This window comes from Dermacentor variabilis, chromosome 9 (assembly GCF_050947875.1).
Source record: "Dermacentor variabilis isolate Ectoservices chromosome 9, ASM5094787v1, whole genome shotgun sequence".
Lineage (NCBI taxonomy): Eukaryota > Metazoa > Arthropoda > Arachnida > Ixodida > Ixodidae > Dermacentor > Dermacentor variabilis.
Window position 1 is genome coordinate 127,691,239 of NC_134576.1, and position 13,054 is coordinate 127,704,292.

Genomic DNA, 13,054 nt, shown 5'->3' on the forward strand with positions numbered 1-13,054 from the left:
GAAATGCACCACTGAATATTCTTTGCGGTCACGTTTGTTTCCGCTCGTACGGTATATATTTATCGATGCATGCGAAAATAAAAACCTACAGTTGAAAGGAAGCGCTGTCTCTGTGTATATGTTTTTTTTTTTCGACGTCCTCGTTCAGTCGCGCTTATACACCCTATATATCATGCTTGTTTGTTTCTTTTGTTTTTCTTTTGCTTTTTGTATTCCTTTCTTTTATAATCCCCACCAGTCACCGGCACCCGTGCATAGGCCACTGAGCCATCCTTTTCATTAAAGTTCATTCTCTCTCTCTCTCTCTCTCTCTCTCTCTTTCTCTCTTGAGACGAGAGAGCCCATTGCAACTGAGCTCACTTGCTCGTCACATAAGGGTGCAACGATGGATTTCAGCGAGCCTTACAACATTGGCTTGCGCTGGAACTGAACCTTTTGTTTCGACTTTAGAAACAGCGCCCGCAATCTCGCTATGCAAGGCCACTTCAGCGTGTCGATTTCTACTGCTTCGGATAAACGCCCAGTCGTGCTTTATCGACGGGGCTGGCAGTGCTACGTGCGTCGCTTGTCGCTTCAACGAAACTCTATCATAGTTTCGTACGGGAAAATTTTTGTTGATTCGTTTGTTTTAATTCGAATGAAAATAAGCCACTGTCTGGAATGAAATACGAAAAAAAAAATTGAAAATTCAGGAAAAAATTGCTTTATCGTTATAAAGAAACGTGTGCTTAGGTTGCTGGAAACGCTTTGTTTTTTTTAACATATATTCGAGTTGTTTTGTATTATTGTGTGTACATTGTGTGTTTGCCCTTCGCACATTTTTCTTAGCTTCATCTGTGAACTTCAACAATGCGTAATTCGTAGTTCCGCCGACTATAGTCTGCTTAAAATTTGTATGGAATTGATATAGTGGTACAACGTCTTTCGCGTTTATATTTATTCTTTAGTAGACCCGGACTAGCCGATAAGGCTACGAGTCCGACCACCGCTGTGTATTGTATTGCTGTGTTGTACACAAATGAATGAATGAATGAATGAATGAATGAATGAATGAATGAATGAATGAATGAATGAATGAATGAATGTCTATAAAGGCAATGGATGCGCCTTTTCACGAAATGGTATTGTTAACTAGAAAAGTATTGTCACATAAGAAAAGACATCACAGGTACGGAAAATCTATAGCGGAGTTAGCCGAGAAGAACAAAGTCCGCGCATACACTCCTGGACACACAAACACTGCAACCAATAAAAATACAAAAGGCGAGGAGAAGTTGCATCACACAGAATACCGAGTTCGGAACCCGTACGTGAGGCGGCGATGCGGTCGTAGTGATGAACGTGCGCACAGATGGCGAAAGTGCACAGACTACATGATACATGCTCGCGAAGAACAGTCAAAAGCGGGCTTCACCGCACAAGCAGCTGAAAGATTAGCTTGACACACGCATAAGACAAGCGCATTCATTCATTCATTCATTCATTCATTCATTCATTCATTCATTCATTCATTCATTCATTCATTCATTCGTTAGTTCATTCTCGGCCCCTAAGTTTCGTCGTATCACTGTAAGAAACTCCCGGCTGCGTCTTGTACTGTCACCCGAAACATTTAAGTTCATAAGTTCATACATACTACGCAACAATCTTCTCTATTAAACACCCAATCTGGATGACTCATGAGTGAATCGTCCACATCGAACAAAGTTATGCAGATGCAACGCACATGTTGGCGTCTATGTGAGTCGGAACTTCTGACAAGCGGTTATTTGAATGCCACGCAGCTAACCGTGACGCGTGCAACTGTGTTTATTTTGATCATGTGCAGTGTGTAATTTCACACAATGTTCATATTTATAGACCGCAAAGGTCACTTTTCATGTTTATGCACTAGCTAAGCCGAAATGCAAACGCAAAATTAGACGGATGCGCAGTGTGGAGACTTCTTCGCAGCGATTCCACGAAGAACACGAAGGTGATGTATAACGCTTACCCGCCGTGGTTCCTTATAGTGGCTACGGTGTTGGGCTGCTAAGCATGAGGTCACGGGATCGAATCCCGGCCATGGTGGCCCCATTTCGATGGAGGCGAAATGCGAAAACACACCCTGGTACTTAGATTTAGGTGCGCGTTAAAGAAGCCCAGGCGGTCCAAATTTTCCGGAGTCCCCCACTATACGGCGTGCCTCATAATCAGAAATTGGCTTCGGTACGTAAAACCCCGTAATTTAATGTATGGCGCCTGTCGAGACAGGAATGGGGATTACTGGCGTACGCACAGAGAAGTGCGATGCCTGTCTAGCTGCGTTAAATGATTCTTTGCCTCTTGCGTCACATTGGCACAAACCCATTCTGGAGGATTGGCACGGAATATGCACGCGCCAAATGGCAAAATAGAAAAAAAAAGAGGAAATCGGCTACATCGAAGAATTCGTTGAATATAACGCGCCTTTTCCATCACGAGGTACGCGTGCTTTAGAGACACCTGTGAGCCAATATTATATGCGCGGGGCCTACGTAATTAACAGCGTTTGAACAGGGAATGTCGCTGCAGCGAACATCACGACAACTGGACTCATTTGCATTCAGAGCACCGACTGCGTCAAGCTTGCACTACAGGTGAACTTCCCTCAGATTTTAGGTAGGAATTTATATTTTTTTATTACTCAAAGTACAAGCGCGCTCACCGCCACATAGATTGTGAGTCAGCATTTACAGGGTTAATATAAACCCGTTAGCCGCCAGTGCCCATATATTGAGAAACATATCTATATATTGACAAATATATCTGCCGACAAACCGATCCCGGCCGTAGCAGTAAAACACGTTGTGGCGCTGATTAGTTCATAGCTTTCAAAAGGTGAAGCACCAGCAGAGACCGGACACCAAGAAAGAACAAGGACAGGACAAAGCGACAGGAAGCGCTTTGTCCTGTCCTTGTTCTTTCTTAGTGTGCTGTCTCTGTTGGCGCTTCATCTTTTGAAACCCAGCCGTAGAACGTGGGGTATTGGGCGGGGGAAGGCGGGGGGGGGGGGGGGCAGGTAGGTTAAAGGAAGCTTCGCTGCATTAATCTAACGGAAACACGCTAGCAATTCTACCCTCCGATCAGCTGCAGCCTGCGAGCAGGCACGGCACCGAGATACCTTTTGTCTTTCGAGTACAATCGCTGGACCCACCGCGTACATGGCCGAGTGTCCATCGGCGAGGGCGTTCGTCGAGCGCCGATAAGGCGGCAACTCCCACCCCCTCATCGAGGAGTCTTTCAGGTGCTACCGCGCCTAGCCCGCAACGAGATTCTTATCGGCAAACCTCGCTGAAAAGATAAGGCAGCACGAGCCCGCATCCCAGTGTATACGCACGCTGCTGGACTCTTCGGGGGGGCGTCTTGCGCGCTCTGCATCAACTGTCCAGCCTGCCGTTGTGTCGCGGGCTTCGCGCGTGCCCAAAATTTGCTCGCAGTGCATCCGACGATCGAGAGACTATAGCACTCACTCCACCCATTACCCGCTAAAGCCACAAGGCTGAACCCCTTCAGGAACACACGGATCTGAAAACAGAGGTGAGCTTGAACAAAATGTTTCCTTAACTTTCTTTTTCCTTCGAGCGTGTTCTAGCCGCCACTTTTCGCGCTCTCGGTGTATTTCGTTGTATGTTTTTTTTTTGTTGCTGTTGTTTCTCGTTACCATATTACAGAGTTGATGCGAACCATTGATAATCGATAAGGACGAATCGAATCGAATCGTACCCAAAGCCTACAGTGTGGATACACTTATAAAAGTGCCTATGGAAACGTCTCCCTCGGAATAGGGCTGTCTCGACGAAAAAAAGATAAATAAAGAACAGCGCGAGTGGGCCATCAAAGAGAAGGAGTTAAGGGTTGCGATTTAGAGGAATGTTCGTGTGGTGGGTAAGCATCGTAACTAACAGACATCCACAACGGCCACAAATGACAGGAACGTGAAAAGAACTGATGCTTCAGCCGCGGCGGGAAAGTCTCCTTCACCTTCAAAACAGCCTGAAATAATACAAAAAATGGTTGAAAGGTGCATTACATGTGAACACTAAGAAAAGACCACAAATCTGCAGCCTGTGAGCCCATCCCAGGCGCGAATGCCACACCGGCCCACCCACACCCCCCGACACAACGCCCTGAAATGAGTCTGCCACACTTTACCAATCACAGGCTAAGTCCCCACATCACTACAGGAGGAGTCGGAAAAGCTGCCTCCCGAGTGTCCACTTTCCTCGCGTGGCGCTTCTCAATGATGACGAACGTCGAACTTCGATGACGAACTATAGGAGATGCCTACAACTTCTCCGTTTCTCACACTTTCTTTTTCTGAAACGAGGCACTCTGGCGGAGGAGTAGCCGACATTTCTCCCGGGGATATAGATCCGCTTGCCGCCAACAGCATAATCTAACTGAATACCAGAACGGAACTAAGACGCACTTCGGAAAGCACGTATTCAGTCAAAGCTGCTTCTTCTCTGCGACGCGAACTCACCAGCCCGGACGTTCGAGTCCGGAAATAAACTTATGCAGATCCAACGGGCATTTTGGAATGCCTTTGAAGCGAAGCTTTCGTGAATCGGTTAGTGAAATGTTATCAATTTGCCCATTTCATTCCAACGTACTTGACGCAATGTAAACTGGCGCCTGCGCATGCGCCGTCGCACACCCGTTCCCTCTTATACTGCCCTTTATTTCTTCATTTGCTCATCGCAGTGAGGCAATTGACGTTGGCAGGATAGACGTATACGTAAGATTGCGGCCTAATGATTAGGAAAGTATAGGTGTAGCAAAGTTAGAAAGGTTTGCTTGACTGAAGGAATTGTGCGCTTGATGAAGTAATTTTCCTTGCAACGAGGATATTCAGGCATCATTTGTTCTATCGCTGAGTAAATCAGTATAAAACAAGGCCAAGGGCCTGGACGCCTATACGAGTTTTGAGGGTCGTAATGCTGTCCTGAGTGCCACCTATTCGATAAGACAGCAGCAGCAGCAGCAGCAGCGCCCACTCAGCTATCAGCCATGGTCGGGAAATTTCGAGAGGATTTGCATTGTAGCCGTCGCTTTAAAATTGTGTATTACGACTACATCTTGATAGTGTGCCCACTTCGGCTTAATAATGCTCGTCTTTGCAGTAAAAGGGGCGGTCTGATTTGCACCGAAACAATCAAAGATGCTGCTTGACACTGGACTAGTTTGCGAGCATAATACTAATTTTAATTTCTTCAAATGAGTACAACGTCAGTTCTGAATTGGGCTTCTATTCGGTCCTTTAGTCAATAACACCGAGTCAACTTTAAGATCGCACTCGTTTGAGGAACCTGGGGAGAAGGGTGGGAAAGTTTTAGGGGGAAGGCAAGAGACTGGTTGTGAAACACATTTCAGACAAGTACTTACGGTCAACAGAGTTTCTAACAAACATTACTAGAGGTATACGCTCTAACGCAGTGATAGTTGTGTTACCAATGGATTAATGGTCGCCACTTGGATTTGTGTTATCTCCGTGTTTGTGGCTTGAGACGTCCCTAAGACGTTATTTATTACGCGTTACCTTTCCACGTGTCCGGCGAATCGTAATTTTTCTAAACACACTGAGGCAATTAGGCTCTACCGACGGGTGCAAAGTTTGCGAGTTGGATTTATAACTCAAGATTACGTCGAAGATAGTCAATCGGCAAAGTCACAACACCGCTTGAAGCCAAGAGGACAAAGTTTAGGCAAACCTACAGACTACTCATCAGTCTAGTATTGACTAAACCGCCGAATTTGCGGGTCCAGCAGAAAACAGCGCCGTCCGGCGTTCCTTCTAGTGATTTTCGTAGAAAACTCTTAAGTTGCGATCCGCTGCGATGTCAAGTCAATAATCTCGGCCTTATATACCCACTGCTCACCCGCGTTGTGAAGGTGAACTAAGCACAATAAGACCGGCCTGATGACAATAATGCAGACCTTGCTGTAATCGACAGCCGCCCACCAATATATACGAAAAGAGCGAAACATTTAAAACCCCAATTCCACAAACGCCTAACTGGCAAGACCTAAATTCAGAGGTTCTACAAAACACTCGAAAGCAACTGGTAACGGAAAGAGTTTAAATGGATGTTGAATATGTCAGCACTGCTATAATTACTAAGACTTGCTACTTCAAATAGGAGTGATTAAAATGGCATGAGGATGACATCGAGAACTAAAATAAACTAATCACTAAGAAACAGAAAAAAAAAACAAATGAAGCCTACGTCCTAAACAGTCAAAGATTATGCAGGGGTTTAGTTATCGTTCAATTTCTTTCGTCTGGTAATAATTGGTCACTGCAATGAAATACATTTTTGAATTAAGTTGTGTATGCGGTTACCATTCTTTTCTGTAACACGTAAAATTCTGGTTTTGACAAAATTGTCGAAGAAACCATCAAAGATGATCGATAAATTACAGTGATAGCTTTCTCGCGTGCCCTGCTGCGTGTATCCACGCCACATGTGAATCAGAAGCCCTTACGGGCGCATCATATACACGAAGTGGCAATATCGCTACCAGCCAAGATGCCTAATGTTATCATGACACAGTGTATATTGTTATAGGCGCACCCCCCAAGTTGAGAAACTCCGTAGCAAAGCCGCACTATCTTTAGTGTATCCTGGCTGCAACTTCGTGGCAATGGTTATCCATAAGGCGACAATACTTGGTGTGGAAGTGCATGTCACGGATGAGGCGCCATCTATTGCATATATTTAAGGCGGGTTAATACGGAGGAAATTTGACTTCCACGCGTTCGTGGCAATTGCTACAATTGCTAATTACTTCTCTCCACCTTGCGGGTTTCCGCAGAACTATCACGTCAAGCTCTTGCCTTTGCTTCGAGTCGTCGACAAATTCGACTTCGCCCTGCCATTTGCTAGCCACCTAGTTAGCTCAGATGGTAGAGCGGCTGCCCCGGAAAGGCGGTGGTCCCGGGTTCGAGTCCCAGATCAGGACGAATTGTTCAACTGTGAGGCTTTTCTTTCGAGGAATCCGTATGGGGTTTCCTTTATAACAAGGTTTGGGTACGGGCTAGTTGGTATTCCATGGTATCAATCGTCACTTACAGCGCATACATAGACGAGGGACAAAAAGGACGACGAAGTCAGCGCTTGTCTTCGTCGTCCTTTTTGTCCCTCGTCTATGTATGCGCTGTCAGTGACGTTTGATCCTTTACAGCAATTGCTGCGAACGGGTGGATGTCTGATTTTCCCTTTATTAATTACTTCTCTCCACCTTGAGGGTCTCCGCGAAACTATCACGTCATATTTAAGGCTGCATACGCTTTGTGTCTTGCTGGCATATTCGCTCTGGGGAGTCGGCCAAGAAGGAGCGCATCTCAATCTCACACACGGAGTGCCAATGGTTCCTGTTTGGGCACATCCCCGGCGGCCGACTCTTGAGAATATGTTGACCCTCGAGAGCACTTCATTTTCTTTTTCTTCATTTAACCCATCAATTACGTTGCGAAAGCTACCGGGGATTACTGAGAAAGATACATCGTATTTATAACTCGTAACTGAGAAATAAAAAAAGTGCCACCAGTGTTTTGTAAGCTGGTCCTATTGTGCCTATGAAGCGGATAATATAGCTTAACTACTCCCGACCCTTAATTATACCAAAGAGTCTGTGGATAGATCTTTTGGCAAAACCTTAAACACTCGAACGGTTACACGTAAAGTAATATCTCATATTTTCATTTCATTTCATTTATTTGACCTTAAACGCCTGAAGGCATTACCTAAGAGGGGGGAAGAGGAGTACAAGGTGTAACATACAATTCAACAAAAACTCAAAGAAGATAAACGCAGTACAGAAAGTATACAATCTAAGAGCAATGACAATATTACAAAGCGGGACCAAGAAAAAGCATTGTAAAACAACACAGGACGAGTACATTCAGTTAGATTGCCACATGTGAGTGTTTAGTATATTTCGTACGATTTAGGCATCCTTCCTATCTTCCATTTCTGTGTTGCTGTCACCTCCCTTCAGAAGAGTAGGCAGGCGTTGTGCCCCTTCCGGTGGCAGTTGCCAGCCTGCTCCTCGCCTTTCCTTTCCTGTTACCTGTATATATGTGTATATGTGTTCAAAACAAATAATAATAATAATAATAGGCAATATAACATATACAGTTAACTGTCGCATCTGTTTTTTGATGCGGAGTTGCCTATTTGTAAATATTGTCCTTTCGATTTCCTGAAACTTATCGATCTTTCCCAAGTTCAGCACAAAAAATATAAAGGAAACCTTGAAGCCACAAATTAGAACTTCGCTTCCAACATTTGTTTGAACTGAGACTTTTCTCTTAAACGCAGCAGATTTCTTTGATACGCTAGTGAGCGCGTTTCCGCATATCACGTGTGTTTGGCTAGGGAAGTCAGTGTTGGCTCAGAGCTTAAGGTCACACTGACAGTAGCGACAGGTGCAACAACAGAATCAGCGCGACAACAGAGATACAGGTAAAACAAAGCACGCTACAAGGTTGAAACATCGCCGGTGTTAAATAAACACAAGACGAAAAAAAAGCAAATTTTTCCTATAAGGACATAGGAACGTTCGAATAGAGTATCAGGTATTAGAGAGCGAAGGCGAGTTGATAACGCTAGGGCTGGCACTAAAAAAAATAATTTTTAAAAAGTCAACACGAATTTCCCTTCGGCTCCGCACCACACTCTGTCCACATCGCATCGCCAAGCGATTAGTGGACATCGATATCGGAGGCCATGCTTTGCCGTGCTGCAAACGCAGGAAGCGATGAGGCGACGTCATAGCCACCATGTTTTGGACATCGCTCACAATGAGGGGCGCAATCTAAGGGAACGTGGCATTATTTTTTTTTTTGAAAACGAGGAAGGTAGCAGCGCCAAATGTTATACTGAACGATCCGGATCTTAAAATGCGATCTTACTGAAATATTGGAGCAAAATCAGAGAAGTGGCAAGCGCGAACGCTTTCTTGATGCAGGTGGACACTTACAGAATAACCCCCCCCCCCCCCCACCCACTTTGCTCCCCAGATTAACCGTGAAAGTAATGTGTAACCACAATCATTCCCATTTTGTCTCCTCACCCCCACAATGGCACCTCTCAAAAAAAAAAAAAGAGCAAGGTCGAATGAAGGAAAAGATGTGCCGTAAATACTAAGAAGTTTGCAGGGACAATATGGCCACAATGAGTACATGACCGGGGTAGTTGGAGAAGTATGGGAGAGGCCTTTGCCCTGCAGTGGGCGTAACCATGATGATGCTGATGATGAAATACTTACCCACCCTACTTTCGCCTCATAGGAATTTTTTCGCTGCCTGTAATGCAATCGGACTGCAGAATTCATACCGCTTAGTTTACTGCATTGTCAATATAGAATCCCCTCTTGCCACTCATTAAGCACTGTTTCTCAAAAGTCATTTTCAACAAGAAATATAGCTCTCATTTCTTATCGACACCTTATACTTTGAAGCAAACGCTTTGTGTTGTAAAGATTCTTCTGGCCTATTTATCGTTTGTCTAATTGTCGGATTCCCTGCATTTTCTAAACGTACTCGTGTTGTTTCCCACACTCATTGTTTATATATGTGAGAAGGCCACCAAACAGCCTTGTGCTTTGTGTCCTTCTGGTAACTTAATGTATTTTTCCTACGCATGAAATAAAGAACACTTACTAATTAATTTATTTATTTATTGAAACTACAATTCTCGGAGCAGCACATCGCTTCAGACTTCTGGTCATGGAGTGGACTAAATCCCGCTTATAATCACGACGAAAATAATTTAATATCGAAGACAACAATATTTCTAAACTGATTTCGAGGTCGCCCAAACGTTGTGTAAGATATCGAGCAGGGCTTGCAGGAAAGGGCATTTGTATTTCTAAAATTAAAAAAACAAACAAAAAAATCATCATTGGTGAGCGGCATGCCGGGAGTTCCCGCTTGATCAGCGTGAGCCCGACTTGGCACAGCGGGAGGCGTGTGAGTGCGATAGGATATTGTGCAAAAAATATAAGCAGAGAGAGAAAAAAAAACACAGGGAAACAAAAGAGGATGGCGACAGGTATGCGTCTTCCAGCTTATCGGGGATTGCCTAAGAACAGCAATAACCACTCCACAGGCCATCGCACGTGTGTTGCCTGAGTCGTGGGTAACAGGCTGGACGCAGTCGCTCAACGTTACACCCCTATAGCGAGATTTGCCTGCGACACAAAGCTCCTGAGATCGGTGGCACCACCACGTTCGCAAGTGAGTCGCGAGTTGCCCTATGTTCTCAGAGGGCAACTCCAGCGTTTTCTTTTAGCGATATTAGGATACTGCCATCTTCAAATGGTATTGATAGCCCTGTCACCGGTAGGGTGGTTCAATTTGCTTAGAAATTCATCAATAGTTTTAAATAGCCAATAAACGAGATACCGAAACCGAAACTGGTAGCTGCTTCGTGTGACGTCGTGATCAGTGAATGACGTCAGGTCCTACACTACCATAACGTAAACACGCCGAACGCTTGCTAAACACGCAGCCCACGTGGCGCTAATGCAAAGAAGTGAAGATGCAGATGCCTCCTGACAACACAGAGAGCTTTTACAGATTTTTCGAACTAGGTAACGACGATTTCGGCGGCGATTTCAGCGACAGTGGCGCTGTAGTCTGTGACGTCACAAACACAGGGTGGCCAGCAGAAAGGCATGAGACGGGAACAAGCAACCAGTATTTGAAATTCACATCTTCAGGAAAATTAATTACTTGCAGTCATAGTGTTTGGCAGAGATAATCAGGGTGCAAAAGAGAAGGTATATTCAAAATTTTATTAGAATGAGTGAAGATCGAAAAATGGCTTGAGTTGCCTTAAAGACGCTGTATGTAAAATTGTGCCTGCCGAGATGCAGTTTCAATATATGAAGCAATGACGAAAATAATGATGCTTAAGAGGAAGCGCTTTAGCTGGTGTTTCTTTTCCCCAATCATACAAATGTGAAAACACCTAAGTGTTCTTATTTGGCAACCACAGAACCAATTTGAAATGAATTTGCTGCACTTCAGGGACAAACATAAATTCTATAGTATTGATACCAACTGCAGAAAGCAGACTTTAGATGCTAGGCCTCGTAATTTTGACAAACATTGTCGAAAATCGGCAAGTTTTTAATAAAAATATTGAGGCACGCAATTTAGAAATCTATCCTCTTTGCAGAAAGCAGATATTGCACTTCAGTACAGCGAATACGCTAGACAATCTGATTCGGACACGGTTATAGATTGTGCAAAATTAGTATAATCTTTAGGAGGTTTCTACGAAAGTTCTACTGACGTAATGTCATGCTGTTCTTGAAGAAATTTGATTGATTGATTGATTGATTGATTGATTGATTGATTGATTGATCGATTGATCGATCGATCGATCGAGTGAGTGAGTGAGTGAGTGATTGATTGATTGATTGATTGATTGAGTGAGTGAGTGAGTGATTGATTGATTGATTGATTGATTGAACTTAACGTCGGAAAGCAATGCACCCACTACGAGAAACTCCATCATACGGAGGCTCCAAAACAGCTTCGACCACCAGCAGTCCTTTCTGCTGTTTCTACGTTAGCGGTATCACGTCTTCCCTGCAGTAATTGTGTGTTTACGTTTCATAAGGATATTGGCAAGGCTGCCGCGCATACCGTGCCATACTGGTCAAAGTCTGATAATGCTGGTTCTCTCCTACTCGACGGTGTTCTCCGCAGGGCCATGAAAAGCCTTGTGCCCGTCGCGCAGGCCTTGCTGCTCGGCCTCGTCTGGATTCACGGCTCACACGCTGCCTGCCAACTGCCCGTGCCGAAAGGATTTATCCGTGAGTGCACACTTCGCCGGTTACTCTGCGCTGCTTCACTCAGGATAGCGAGCTGTAATTGAAGGTTGCAAGCTCGTTTCTGGCGATACCTTGTCTGAAGGCTCCGTCCTTCATATGTGCCTCCGTGATCTGTAACCGCGCAAAATTTCACCCGTGTTAGACAGTTACATACTTAATGTTCGCACTCGCTCGTTTCACACCGTCAGAAACCTCCATCTTGTGTGTCCCGTCTCTAATCACGAAAAAAAAAAAAACCAAGAAAGGCGGATGAGAACGCAAGTGTGTGAGCACTTATCTCGGAAGCAACGGCTGTCATTCGTCGAGCGCACGCTAGACGGCATAGCATTAAAGTGCCGCAGAAAACACAGAGGCTTCACTAAGGCGCGTAGCGTATCTGCGACTTGTTAGCGTGGGTTCGTCAGCCTGAATCTGAAGCGGCGGTTAGAAGAGCACATATCGTCATCGGAACCGCCTGTAAAAGACACCCAAACTTGCCATCAGAAGTCATTTGACTCGCAGTTTTATGCCAAGAGCCTTTGATTTTGTAAACAAATACAGAAAGTGTATGGTGAATTACCGATAGTGTTTACCGATAGACTGATAGCACATTTACCTTATGTCATAAATACCCAAACGTACTTAGTCTTACGCAAGAAAAGCTCAGCTGCAGAAGGTGCTTCCTTATGTTGACGATGTGCTAAACGAATCGGAGTAACTTTAGGCGTCGATGCTTTGGCCCGTTAAATACCGCAGAATCTTGACGGGCACTTGAACCAAGTAAAGCATAGAGGAATAGCCTTCAGGTTGTCCGTCAGAAAAAGCAACAACACAATAATGCGGTTTTACTTTTTTTCGCCATACACCTTGACATTTACGCACCAAATAGTCCAACGTAAGACTTTGCCGAAAAAGTGTCTGGTTTGTATAACGTGTGTAATAATTTTAGCAAATGTTTTTGTGCGTCTTTACATTTTTTATAGCAGAAAAGGAAAGGAAAAGTGTAAGACAACTCGCTGTGTATGGGAGTTCAACCCACAACATCCGCTTGACACACGCAGTACTCCTCAAATTGTGATAATGGAACGATGAAACATAATGCCCGTGCAAAGAAAGGCTAACAAAATCTGTTATTGCGTTAGATTGCGGCGCGCATGAACTATCACGATGTCTGTGACGCATTCAAATATGCAGCGAGCCCTCT

General features: G+C 44.6%; 1 protein-coding gene across 1 annotated transcript in view; it reads left to right on the plus strand.

Annotated features, from left to right (window-relative positions):
* The first annotated feature begins 3,323 nt into the window (after positions 1-3,323).
* The window catches only part of LOC142557449 (uncharacterized), a 48,017-nt gene continuing 38,286 nt past the window's right edge, over positions 3,324-13,054 (plus strand). The window contains exons 1-2 of the mRNA XM_075669300.1: positions 3,324-3,558; positions 11,747-11,853. Of these exons, the coding sequence (XP_075525415.1) occupies positions 11,751-11,853 (103 nt within the window). The 5' untranslated portion in view covers positions 3,324-3,558; positions 11,747-11,750. The remainder of the gene's footprint in view (positions 3,559-11,746; positions 11,854-13,054) is intronic.